The following is a 13,204-nucleotide window of genomic DNA, read 5'->3' as shown; positions in this document are numbered from 1 at the left end:
CGTACATGTCCGTCAGTAAATGTGACGGTTTTACGTGACTTCAGACAGAGACAGGCTGCAGGCCAGTGTTTAAGAGAGAGGCAGGCCAGGCCAACTGGCGTGACTTAAGTTAAGTCAACATCCACCTGTTATGACTCCACATGCACCTCTCAGTGGCACTGCTGTGAGTTAGCTCAGTCACACGGGGGGGGGCGTTTTCTTTTGGTCCCGCCTCACCTGCCTGCCAGAGGAGGATTATCTGCGGGCCACAGGTGCAGTAATAAGAGCCGAGCTGAAGGAACGGGGGAGCTGGAGGTTGGGGGCGCCCATGCTGTGCCAGACTCCGACCGTATTAACAACAAGAGCAGCACCTCACACGGGCACTTAGGCACAGTGTGCAAGCAGCCAGCAAGCAGCAGAGCACCTGGCTCTTCCAAAACTGAGGTCTGCTCTCTGTCAGCCTGAAAATAGGAAACACACAGCCCTATGCACGCAGGCAACATTCCTCTCTACTCTTTCACATACTCACAGTAGTTAGGGCAGCCTCTTTCCATTCCCTCTCTCTCTCTCCCTCTCTCTCTCTCTCTCTCTCTCTCTCTCTCTCTCTCTCTCTCTCTCTCTGAGTTGCAGTTTTAGTGCACAGCAGAACATGACTGTCAGTCACATTCAGCAGGACTGTCACACATCAGTCACATTCGGCTTCATAGTGATCTTTTTACCCATGAGTCACCACAAAGCTGCCAGTACTGATTTAAAAACAATGAAATTTCACAATAATCAGGTTAAACAGTCCGCCGTCTCTGTCTGATATAAAGATGTAAATGGTTTTGTTGAATAGCCAGCTCCTCAGGTAACACAGGTAAGGGTTTGACCCAAATGCTAGATTCACCTGTCAGTCAGAAAGTAGACATCTCAGCGATTCCAAACAGCTCTTCCTAAGATTAACTCAGCCTGATTCAGTATGTTTGAAATGCTCTGAACAAATTCATTTATTTGAAGTTGTTTCTCTGCATGCAGTTTCCTCTATCATGCAAGATCACCATAAAACAAGACTGCAGATCAGAGTGGAAAATAACCTGAATTCACCCCGTCAACGAGTCTTATCCTGTTAAAGTTCATCTTATATCTACATACTCTGCTGGTGCGAAGATTCAGGGACAAATTAATTGCCTTTGATCTCTATGACCGACTTCACATTCTACAAAAGACTCAGTGATACAGTGTCTGGGGAAGCCCAGATTACATTTCTCTTTAATAAAATGAGAGGGGAAACACTCAGGAAAAGATAAAACACCTGCTGATGAGACAGAGAGAGAGAGAGAGAGAGAGAGAGAGAGAGAGAGAGAGAGAGAGAGAGAGAGAGAGAGAGAGAGAGAGAGAGAGAGAGAGAGAGAGAGAGAGAGAGGGAGTACAATTAAAATCTGGTATTTTCTCTGCTTTCAATATATTAAACAGGGCTGAAGTTTTATTGATTTAATTTAATTATTAATTGAATTAATTGAATTCACATATTTATCCACAGATTAGAATTGCACCATTTTAACAGGTGACATGAATGCAAAATGATGGGTATAGTCATCCCACCGTCTCATCCCAGCATCCCTCTTCAGTTCTGCTTCAGCCAGGTGTCCCAGCTGCAGACCGCTGTCTTTGTGCTGCAGTCCCTCTGAATGTCTCTCCTCAGCAGGGTGCTGTTATCTGAGGAGAAACAGGCCGGTGACCTGAAACCTGCCCGCTCCAAACACACCTGAACGCAAACGAATGCTGACAGCAGCAGCCAGTGTCAATAAATAAACAACTTTTTAAAAACATGAAACAACCAAAATCCATAAAGGACACGACACCTGCACCTGAGTCTGAGTTCTAAAGCACAGCTGTGTTCCCATCACACCTTCCTCAGACTCACCATCAGTACATCTCTCAAACCTCAATATTCCTCTCCACCATCAACACACCTCTCAAACCCCAATATTCCACTCCACCATCAATACAGCTCTCAAACCTCAGTTTTGCACTCAGACTTCAGTCCTTCCCTCAAACCTCAATATTTCATTCAAACTTCAAGATTCCCCTCAAACCTCAATATTTCATTCAAACTTCAAGATTCCCCTCAAACTTCAATATTTCATTCAAGCTTTCTTGTTTCACTCAAATTTTAATATTTCACAAAGCACTGCTACAGAGACAAGCCTACAATGAGACAGTACAATCTCTGACTAAAAACACTGACTTCAGCTCTAGTGTATAAATTATATGGTCTTCTGTGGTCTGTAGTCATTTAAAATTTTCTGATGGACGTGTTGCCTGTTTACAGCCTTCAGTGCACTCTGGTCCCTCACCCTACAACTCCTAAATGAATAAAAACTATTCATCTGCTCTTATTTGCTAAACTTGGCTTCTTACTAGACCTTGTAAATTATTGTATATTCCTGGTTATTGACAGGAAAACCTTGTCATATGAGTCATTTCAGAAGAAACTCAGTTATTTACTGTATACCCCCAGTTATTTACTTCCTATATCTTGTTTTTTACCAGTCAGACTTAGTGGTTTACAGAATAACCCTGGGTATTTACTGTATACACCTGGTTATTTACAGCTATTTTTTGAATGCATCTGGTTATTTACAGGACAAGCTTGGTTATTTGCAGGTTAATCTTCATTATTTACAGGGTAAACCTGGTTATTTACAGGGTAAACCTGGTTATTTACAAGATGAACCTGGTTATTTACAGGGTAAACCTGGTTATTTACAAGATGAACCTGGTTATTTACAGGGTAAACATGGTTATTTACAAGGTAAACCTTGTTATTTACAGGATAATCGTGGTTATTTACAGGGTAAAACTGGTTATTTACAGAGTTGATTGCTGCTGCTGAGAGTGTGCTTCCTTGTAGAGCCCCAGCACTGGGAGCATGAGCTGCAGAAGATAATCACCACACTCCTCCTCGTCTGCAGCCTCGCTTATTCTCTCCTCTAATTAATGAGTTTGGGGATAATTAAAACCCAGTGTGTACTGCACGCGTTCTCTGACCTTCAGAACAAACAACAGTCTCCTTTACCTCTCTCTGTCATCTCAATAAATACTGTAGCTGAAGTTTGTGAACACTGATGGTGTTCGGACTCACTCACTCTCATACACACACACTTACACGCATACATGCACAAAAGACACACACACTCAACCATTTCCTGCAAACACAGTCTCACACATACATCTGCATGAACATGCACACAGATACACACACCCACACACAGGCAGGTTTGTGTAGTCCCATAAGGGATTGACAGACAGATCATGTGAAAAACTGGAATATATAAACTCCAGCCCTTTGTGCCTGCCAGGCACAGACATGTTACTTATCTCAGTGCTTACTCGTATTTATGTCTCAACCAATCACAGTCTCCCCCTCAACAGGGACTCTTTCTGACTATGAAAACCATTCTTTGTGAGGGCAGGGAAGGTTATTTAAGTATCAGACATTCCTAAGGTGTGCTCTGTGAGGGAGTCACTCGTCTGCTGGAGATGAAGTGAATGTAAAACAGATATGCTGTAAAAAGCCTGGTTTTCCAGCTTTAGGATTCACTCTCAGCAGTGTTGGCTTTTATTCAGGAAAATTGTTAGCAGCACTCAGTCCTGTGCCTGCTCTATCTCCTCCACCCCAGCGGTCCCGAAGTGAGTGTAAATTCGGTGAAATGAAACCTGTCCCCACCCACCGTGTCAGCTGTAACGTATCTATAATGCAGAGGAAATACAGCTCCGTCCCCTGCATGTCCGACTCTCACGGCTCATAAATCACACCTTCGTATTATCATTGTGTGTTATGCAGCACTGACAGTGAAAGTAGATGGTTTGGATAAAAAAAAATACAGATTTATAGATTAAGTCATACAGAATGTAAATGAATTTATGAATTTCAAGTTACATTTTGAAGACTACCCTATAGGCTGTGCCTATTAGACATGAGTTTATATGATACAGACCAGTTAACTGTGTGTTGACACAGGGCAAGGAGCAGTCAACTGTATAAATGTAAAACAAGGCAATAAGCCCGTGGGTTTATACAGGGCAGGAAAAGTAACTGTAGGTTTGTTTAATTCCTTTGCTTCTACAGTCCTGTAATTGTGGAGAGATTTGTAGACCACAGCTCTGAGACAGTGTCAGATATCCCATGAGCCCTTGCAGCAGGGGTGGTGGAAGTGTAGAGGGGTCTGATTCACTCTTTAACACTGAACCTGAGAATATGATCCCAGCAGCACAGAAATGAGTCAGAGATGAGGTGTTATCACTACTCACAGTGATATCTCCACTCTGATGTCCTGCCTGTTCCCTACACTCTGAAGCAGTGTGTATCCAGCCATAATGTCACACAATGGACCTCAATTAATTTATGAAGCACCTTTCACACAACAGTCTGCAACCCAAATTATTAACAAAGTATTAATGGCAGAAATAAAAAAGACAACGTAAATAAGATGTACAGGTATTTTAAAACAAAACATCATTACAGTTAAATTATAATAAAAACAAGTAAGAGCAAATAATTGTTGAAAGCGGATAAAAAACAAAAGAACAGGTGTGCTGTGATACTGTTAATCATATTACTGCTTACTATTGCTCCGTTTGTACACAACACTCACACACTATGTATAGCACACATACACACACTCATGCACGTCTGGTGATTTCATGTCTCTTTCTCTCTCTCTTTCTCTGTTTTGCAGATGTAAAGAAGGATATCAAGGTGTTCGCTGTGACCAGTTTCTTCCCAAAACAGACTCCATCTTATCTGACCCAAGTACGTGTCTCCTCCTCCTGTACATGTTATGGTAAAACAGAAATGTGGTTTGCCCATGCTGTGCTGCACATGCACAACCCTGCAGCCAGGGGGCAGCACTCCTTTCAGCTGAGATCCTCCAAAAGCACTCCGTCAGGGGGACACTAGAGTCCTTTTTCCATCTGCATTTTACCTAGAAAGTATCTGCCCTTCTCAGAATAACAGACACAGGTACAGAATATCAAATTGTCTGCATTTTCTGTTAAATCAGCTCAGACTCTGTTTAACAGCAGGTCAGTCTCTGCGATGCTTGGGACAGAGATGCATTGAACACTGTCACAAGAGTCTCTCACAAAACTGTGTCAAAACTATGGCCAACTCCTCCCACTAACCCCTCCCACTAACCCCTCCCTCTATCCCCTTCCTCTATCCCCTCCCACTGAGCCCTCCCTCTAACCCCTCCTGCTATCCCCTCCTAATAATCCCTCCCTCTAACATCTCCCTTTAACCACTCCCGGTAGCCACTCCTTCTAACCACTTTCTCTAACTGCTTGCTTTCTTCCAGCCAGGCTTTTTTAACCAGGAGCTTTTTCTTGTTTTTTCTTTTTAATGATCAGGTACACACACGCACACGCACACACACACACACACACACATATAAAAGTCTAACAGGAGAGAATGGACATGCCTGACTACAGGTGACCAGATGGCTGAGTAAGCCTTGCATATTGCTCTAGCCAGACATAACCCTCTCCCCCAGTTCTACATCATCTGCAAACAGCCTTCCACTGCTGATCAATCAGAGGCTGTAGATTGAAATTCAAGGACAGGTCCCATACCATCTCCCAGGAATCACCAGCAGGAGGCAGTCTGCTGAGCTTAGACTGGGGTACCACATCCCCAGCTGGAGAGTGTGACATGATGCCTTTTACGCCCGCACCTGCAGTTCTGCATTAACCCAAGTGCACGGAATTCACCTCATCATTATTACTGCTGCCCTTTGACTTCTGAATCCTTGCCAGACAGCCAATCAGCACTCTGCGCTCTAGCACACATGACAAGCTCAGGGAAGTGTGTTTCTTCCTGAAGGTTACAATGCAGTTTCCACAAAGCCTGAAGCAACTAATGGATAATTCATGGTTTGTTTGTTTCTGTGTAACCACTAAACAGACAAATATATAAACATATGGGCTTATTCTCACATATTCACCACCAATGTGTCCACATTTAAACCCAAAATAAAGATGTCCGTAGCCAGGCCTCCTGGAGTTCTTTCAGCGGTTAATTGTCTTGAATGAGCAGCTTGTTGGAATGTAATTGATTTGTGTGAGTATGTTTTAAAAACCCTGTTAGCTGGGATTAGTGACTCAGAGTCTTATCACTCGCACCCGGGTTCCATATTTGCCTCCTCGCTAGCTACCAGGGGCTCCACACAGCTCCCCGCTGCCACTGCTGTCCTGACAATGGCCACTCTTACCAGCCTACAAAACCTCTTCATAAAGCAGATTGGCAGGAAGGAAATCTTTTCCTGCAAATGCAATGTTATAAAGAAGAGCTATGTCCCTGATTATACACTTTTCTTTTTTTCAAAGAAGTCTAGACATATATGGTACATAAGACATTAACGCTATATGTATGTATGTGTGTATATATATTTATATATGCACACCTGTATACAGCAGTGTTTTGACATTTAAATATATTACAGTATAGAAGCCCAGTGTAAATATTCCATATTGTGACACACTGTGTGATGATTTTGCAATGACAGGATCGGAGAAACAGGAAGATATGAATCACAGTCTTCAGACAGGCATTGATTTAATAATACAGGGAAAGTGCGCACAGTCAGATGATCAAATAAATACATGTTTGAGCTCCTTTTCACACATTCACTGCATGACAGCCACAAAGTGAAACAGAGACTCTCAGTGCGAACAATCAGGTGTGAGAGACTTAGCTTTCTCATTCAGTCTCACTCCAGCTGTATCTCTGAAAATGTGCGCTGTTGTAAAATGGGGACCACCTGTGTGCAGAAGGGACTGTGTGAGAACAGTGGGAACAGTCTCTGTGAGGACAGCGGGAACAGTCTCTGTGAGCACAGCGGGAAAAGTCTCTGTGAGCACAGCGGGAACAGTCTCTGTGAGCACAGCGGGAAAAGTCTCTGTGAGGACAGCGGGAACAGTCTCTGTGAGCACAGCGGGAAAAGTCTCTGTGAGGACAGCGGGAACAGTCTCTGTGAGCACAGCGGGAACAGTGTCTGTGAGCACAGCGGGAACAGTCTCTGTGAGCACAGCGGGAACAGTCTCTGTGAGGACAGCGGGAACAGTCTCTGTGAGGACAGCGGGAACAGTCTGTGTGAGCACAGCGGGAACAGTGTCTGTGAGCACAGCGAGAACAGTCTCTGTGAGGACAGCGGGAACAGTCTCTGTGAGCACAGCAGGAATATTCCCTATGAGGACAGCAGGAGTCCCTGTGAGAACAGCAGCTCTCCCTAGTGTCTGGGAATAAACTGATCTGTCTGTGAGAGTGAGAGCTCAGGGAGACCTCTCACAGCTTCTACTACAGGCATCATGACAAGAGGGTGTTATTCCCTCATCATACCCTGCCTCAGCAAACGACTGGGGGATTACTATTATTATTTTAAAATCTAATGAGGGGAAAACACATTAATACACATTTTATTTTGTATCAGATAATGGGAAGTTGTCTTCCCCTCCCCCCTGCCTTTTTCAGTCTGTGACTCCACATCCTTTTAACTCAAGCCTGTTTAACCATATTCTCATGCGTACGCTTCTGAGCGTTCCTCAGCTTAATGTGCCTGTGTTAGGGAGGGAAATGTGTTTACTCAGCATGTGGTTCTCACACAGTCACCACAGTGCATTTTTTTCCCCTGTAAAAGTAGATCCTGTCCCAGAAAATCTCCCTCTCAGAAACCCCTCTGCACCTTATACCTCACCCTCTTTATTTTGAAGCAGCAAAGGGAGAAAAGTATTTCACTGCCTTTGTGTTTATCGATATTACCCAACATGCTTTGTGGCTGAGGGTTTTTTTTTCCCAGTATTATTCCCAGTACTTTTCTATTGAATTATAGAAAACACTTGGAATGAGTGAAAATACTGGTTTGTATTGATGTCTGCTGCAAGTATATTTGTTGGTGTGTTTGATTTGAACGCTGATTATCAGCAAAGGCAGTGGATATTAGACATGCCAATGCTTCAAAACCTGCAAAACATATGATTCAGTTTTACTACCACTGCTACCAATGCTAACGCTAATGTTACTGCAATTACTAATGCTACTACCAATGGTAATGCTACTGACATTACTAACATTGCTACTGATGCTAATGCCACTGCTACTGACATTACTAATAATGCTGCCAATGCTAATGCTATTGCTACTGAGATCACTACTGCTACTGATGCTAATGCTACTGCTACTCACATTACTAACAATGCTGCCAATCAGAATGCTATTGCTATGGACATTATTACTACTGCTACCTATGCTAATGCTAATGCTACTTCTACTGACATTACAAATACTACTACCGATGCTAGTCCTACTGCTACTATTTGTAATAATGCTACCGATGCTAATGCTAGTGCTACGGACATTAGTAATTATGTTATCACTGCTAATGCTACTGCTACCACTATAACCAATACCTCATCATGCTACTGCTTCTAATGCTAAAATTACTCCTGCTTCACTACTTTTGCTACTAGTGTTACCACTATTATTACTTTCATTACAAATGCCAATACAATGATTCCTACTGCTTTTACTAATACTTCTCCTATTACTAGGAATTCTTCTATTAATACCATCAATATTACTAATATTTCTACCTTTACTTATAACATTGCTATTGCTGTTAGCACTGCTATTGCTACTAGTAACTGAACTAGTGTGTCTACTACCCAGCCCTGAGCTTACACTGTACTCACATCATTGCTGTGAGACTCTATTTCCCATGAGCACCTGGGTTCTGACCACCTCATCATGCAGAGGAAGAGACATGTAGGTTTAGCAAGAAATAAGTTCTCTGTACCTGCTGGGGGCGCTGTACTTGGCATTCGCACCCACAATACCTTATGGAAGCCTTTCATTAAGGAATCAATCCGGGGCAGTATACTGGCCATCAAGTCTGTCAGGAGTCATACAAGGACATCTTCTGCGGATATTACACTGGGGAGGAAAAACAACATAAAATAAATTATATAGATGAGTATCCTCCTTCAGAGAGCCTGTGACAGTTGATGGTCTGGTGTAAATAATTTCACTGAATAGCTGTCTCTATTAAAGTGGTAAACTTCTTTAGACCCTCACCCAGTGGCCTTCATCGTCAGGCTCTGATCTTACCCCTCACTGTGACGCTCAGCTACTCACAACTAGCCCTTGCTCAGTGCTTGTCACAGCAGTCGTCTTTCGCCAAGGTCTCTGACTTTTCCAGTACCCTGGAATTGGGCTCCACACCCAGTAGTTCCTCCACAGTACCTCCACACTCTACAATCACCCCACTGCTGTTCCATGTATCAAAGCAGCAGAGTTACACAAATCTGCAGGTGTAGATCAGCTGAATCTCCTCTCAGTGCGGGATTTCTTTTGTATTGCTCACACTGTTCTCCAAATGCAGCAGCTTTCGGAAGAAAAGGGCACCGAACACCTGATAACCTGCATTACCTGTTACCTGAAGTGACAGCGGCAATCAGTGTTTGTTACTTTCTAAAGCACGGATATGATTCACATAGATTATAGGATTGTTGCAGCATTTTAATTCTGGTTGCACCAGCAGTGGTATTACCTGGTACATATTGTATGTTTCTATATACCTATGTGGGATAATTTACTGACATTTTGCATTTACAATCTCAACTAATTATGGATAAACTGTGATATAATCAACCCCTTTATCAGTATATTTGAATAATCAACGGTATTTTCTGAATCTCTCTCTCTCCCTGCCAGCGGATCACCTGGGCATTGAGTTCATGGGTAAGAGAAGCTTTTTTGTGTAGTGAGACTCAGCACTGTAGCTATATGCAAGCCTTTTGTGTGTGTGTGTGTGTGTGTGTGTGTGTGTGTGTGTGCAGGCGTTTGTGCATGTAAGTGTTCAATTCAATGCAAATGTTATCATGGCATGACATACAGAGGACATATTGCCAAACCGTAAACAAAATAAGCATGAAATAATGAAATCACAGAGCAAGAAATCAACCAGCCTTACAATATCTGTAAGGTGGTAGAAAAGTGAATACAGTGATATCAGAAATGCACAAATACTGCATAATAATGATACTTACAGTAATATAATTGTAACAAAGTGATGCCATGTTGTTTTGGTCTCACTCTCTGTCTCTCAGGCTGTGACAGGTGGAGACATTACATCTCCTCATAAGGGAAGGTTAGAAATTTGGGGTGAACCTGTGCAGTTCATTGGAAATACGTATCTCTCTCTCTCTCTCTCTCTCTCTGAATATTAATGTTCTCCGGTTGTCATGGAAACGCAGAGACCATGGCATGAGGCGACAGGGAGAGGATGTAATCTGTTGGCGCAGTAACCGGCAGAGAGACTGTTTGGGTGTTTAAGTGGAGACTGGGCTGATTGGGAGGCATGTGCAACAGTCACTCAGAGACACAGAGATCCTGTTTCCTGTCTGAACGACACCAGCATCCCATGGAGGAACAGAGCACTGAACATTCCCACTGACATCATCAGATACCACGCGGCTTTGCCATCAGTACATCCACAGAACTCCTCTCTCCCCCTCCCTCTCTCTCTCTTTTTCTTCCTTCTCTCCCTCACTTAAGTTGTGCCCTTCTGCTGCTCATCATTTCTTACTACAGAATGTGTTCAGCACTTAACGCTGAGGGAGGACAGCGAAGTGGGGTTGGATACAGCAGGAGAGGGAGAAGGAGAGAGAGAGAGAGAGAGAGAGAGAGAGAACAGTTTAATGCAGACCGTGTATCGTGATACGATCTCACACAGTGTCCATGTGGCCGTGTAATCAGTTGTGTAGCTGGTCACATGAAGCGTGAGGACTCACATTATCTGTGATTTCATATCTGCTCCTTCACATTTTCCAGGCTGGTCTCAGTGATAAAAGGGTGTCGACTAGCTTTCTGCTGTGTACATAGGACTGTGTTATGATGGCTTGTGTGTTCAGTTCAGTGAAAAAGTGACATCTAAGTAGCAGTGGTCAGCCAGGCTTTGGGTTTTTACTTTATCTGTATTATCTTGTTTTCCTTCCACACCAAGTGTTTCCAGAACTATCATTTTCTAATTGAGTTATACTGTTGCTCTTACTGCAAAATTTCCCATGCACAGTCCTGACAGCACAGCCTTACAGCACAACCTTACAGCACAAACAGCTCAGACAAATGCCTCAGACATTCAGCTCAGTTGTGGGTGTGTCTAATCCTGAAGCATTCTGAATTTGATGTTATCTGTACCTCGATTTGTTTTTCTTTTGTTTTAAGGTGGAATTCCTTTATCTGTTGTCTCTTGTTTCCAAACAGAGAGTAAAGACATGTATAAGCGGCAGGTCCTGTCCGTCTCCTGCATCACTGTGGGAATCAGCCTGCTTGGGATGCTCTGTGTGGCCCTTTACTGCAGGAACAAGTGAGTGTGGGCGCCACCTGTGGTGTGCCGGGGAAATGCAGGCAGCAGAGCTCTCTGCATTGTGCTGCTTGGGTGGGTTAGGGCAGCGGTGTTACATTGGCTTTATGCACATTGAAGAAGAGTTTAGAAGAGTTTAAGAGGGTCTACCCTCTTCAAAAATGCAAAGATAAGAACTCTACATCCCTCTGAACAGCATGACAAACCATATAGACAACCACACACACATGAACACATACACACACAAACAAACACACACACACTCATAATCTTGCAAACACTGAGATGTCCCAATATATGAGATATGCAGCACTTCAGTATATACACAGGGATGGGATACACAGCACTGCAGTATACATACAGGGATGGGATACACACCACTGCAGTATATATACAGGGATGGGATACACAGCACTGCAGTATATACACAGGAATGGGATACACACCACTGTAGCATATACAGGATATATATAGCGATGGGATACACAGTACTGCAATATATACACAGCGATGGGATACACAGCACAGTGACAGACAGCCTTACAGTTCGCCTCTGTGAGTCACTAACGCTCTGTGTTTGAGTACCCTGACTCTCCCTCCCTCCCTGCAGGAGACAAAGAGAAAAGCTGCAGGCACATCTGAAGGAGAGCCTCAGCCCGAAAATGAGCCATGCCCCAGCCCTGACCTCCGAGCACAGCAGCGGTGTGGTCTGCGCCCTGGGCTATACTTCTAAATCCAGCCCCAGGCTTCCATGTGGCCTACAACCTCATAAAGTAAGTGACAACCGAGAAGAACAGCTTTTAAAGGTATAGACTAACAGCATCTTCACCTTACCATTGGAATCACTCTGTAGAGCTGTAGTTTGCATGTTTAAATAGAGGTAATTTATTTATGACACACAATTGAGTTCTTTTTGGTTAAGTTCTGAGGTTTTACTCAACAATGTCACTGCATGACTGTAAAAATTCTTATCAGTAAATCAGCTGAGTCTGACATTGGCTTCTTTAAATTGCTGTGTGATGACATGTAATGGCATTACATGTCATTAAACAGCATTGTAAACATACATACAGCACTGTAAACACCATAAACACTAAGAGCTGTGAGCACTGTGTATGAATATCAGTCAGACCAATCAGCTCCAAGACAGAAGAGGGAGTGGCTAAAGGGAACAGTGCTGTGTAAGGAAACTGCTCTGCAGAATATCTGTCACTTCATCTCACTGTCATGATGTCACGAACACGGGTTTAGTAGGTCTATATGATGGTAGATATGTGGATACAGTGTTATCAGGCTACAGACACTCGCGTGTGCCTAACCCAGCAGGCTGGTGAGCCCTACACACAGTAAAATCAGCCCAGGGGCTGCATGGCTCCTCGCTCCTGTGTTTGTATTTCTGCGGGCAGCAGAGCTCAGAGCGTCTCAGAGGATTAATGGTGAGATGGTGTGTTTGTTTAGGGCTTTTCTGAGCCTCTGAGAGTAAAGGCAGGTAGCTGTGCCTCTCACCGCTGTGCTGCAGCCCCTGCGCTGTTTATCAGGGCTTCATTCCAAAGACTGATTGGACGTTCACCGCTGCACCATGCAGCCAGTGGATACGTGTATCTGTTTCAGATACAACGCAAAGGGATTCGATTTCCATTAAAAGGGGCAGAAACGTGACTGACCCGGGCTGTCGGATCAATGAATCATTAAGTCAATCCCAGATGTGATGAAGCAGCTCGTTTCAGGGCTGTAGGCTGGAGCTGGGGGTGGAAATGCTGGCCCTGAACACCGTGACTGCGTCTGTGAGGGAGACCTGAGCCAGTCATGTGCATGTCCATCTG

At 43.7% G+C, this 13,204-nt stretch overlaps 1 protein-coding gene across 1 annotated transcript in view; it reads left to right on the top strand.

Moving 5' to 3' along the window:
• The window catches only part of nrg3b (neuregulin 3b), a 98,224-nt gene that overhangs the window by 78,466 nt on the left and 6,554 nt on the right, over positions 1-13,204 (top strand). Inside the window, exons 3-6 of the mRNA XM_036543487.1 lie at positions 4,704-4,783; positions 9,731-9,757; positions 11,282-11,384; positions 11,992-12,154. Of these exons, the coding sequence (XP_036399380.1) occupies positions 4,704-4,783; positions 9,731-9,757; positions 11,282-11,384; positions 11,992-12,154 (373 nt within the window). The remainder of the gene's footprint in view (positions 1-4,703; positions 4,784-9,730; positions 9,758-11,281; positions 11,385-11,991; positions 12,155-13,204) is intronic.

The sequence above is a fragment of the Megalops cyprinoides genome, chromosome 1 (genome assembly GCF_013368585.1).
Source record: "Megalops cyprinoides isolate fMegCyp1 chromosome 1, fMegCyp1.pri, whole genome shotgun sequence".
Classification (NCBI taxonomy): Eukaryota; Metazoa; Chordata; class Actinopteri; order Elopiformes; family Megalopidae; genus Megalops; species Megalops cyprinoides.
The sequence above is the reverse complement of the archived record's forward strand: the minus strand, read 5'-3'. Positions and strand labels throughout refer to the sequence as shown.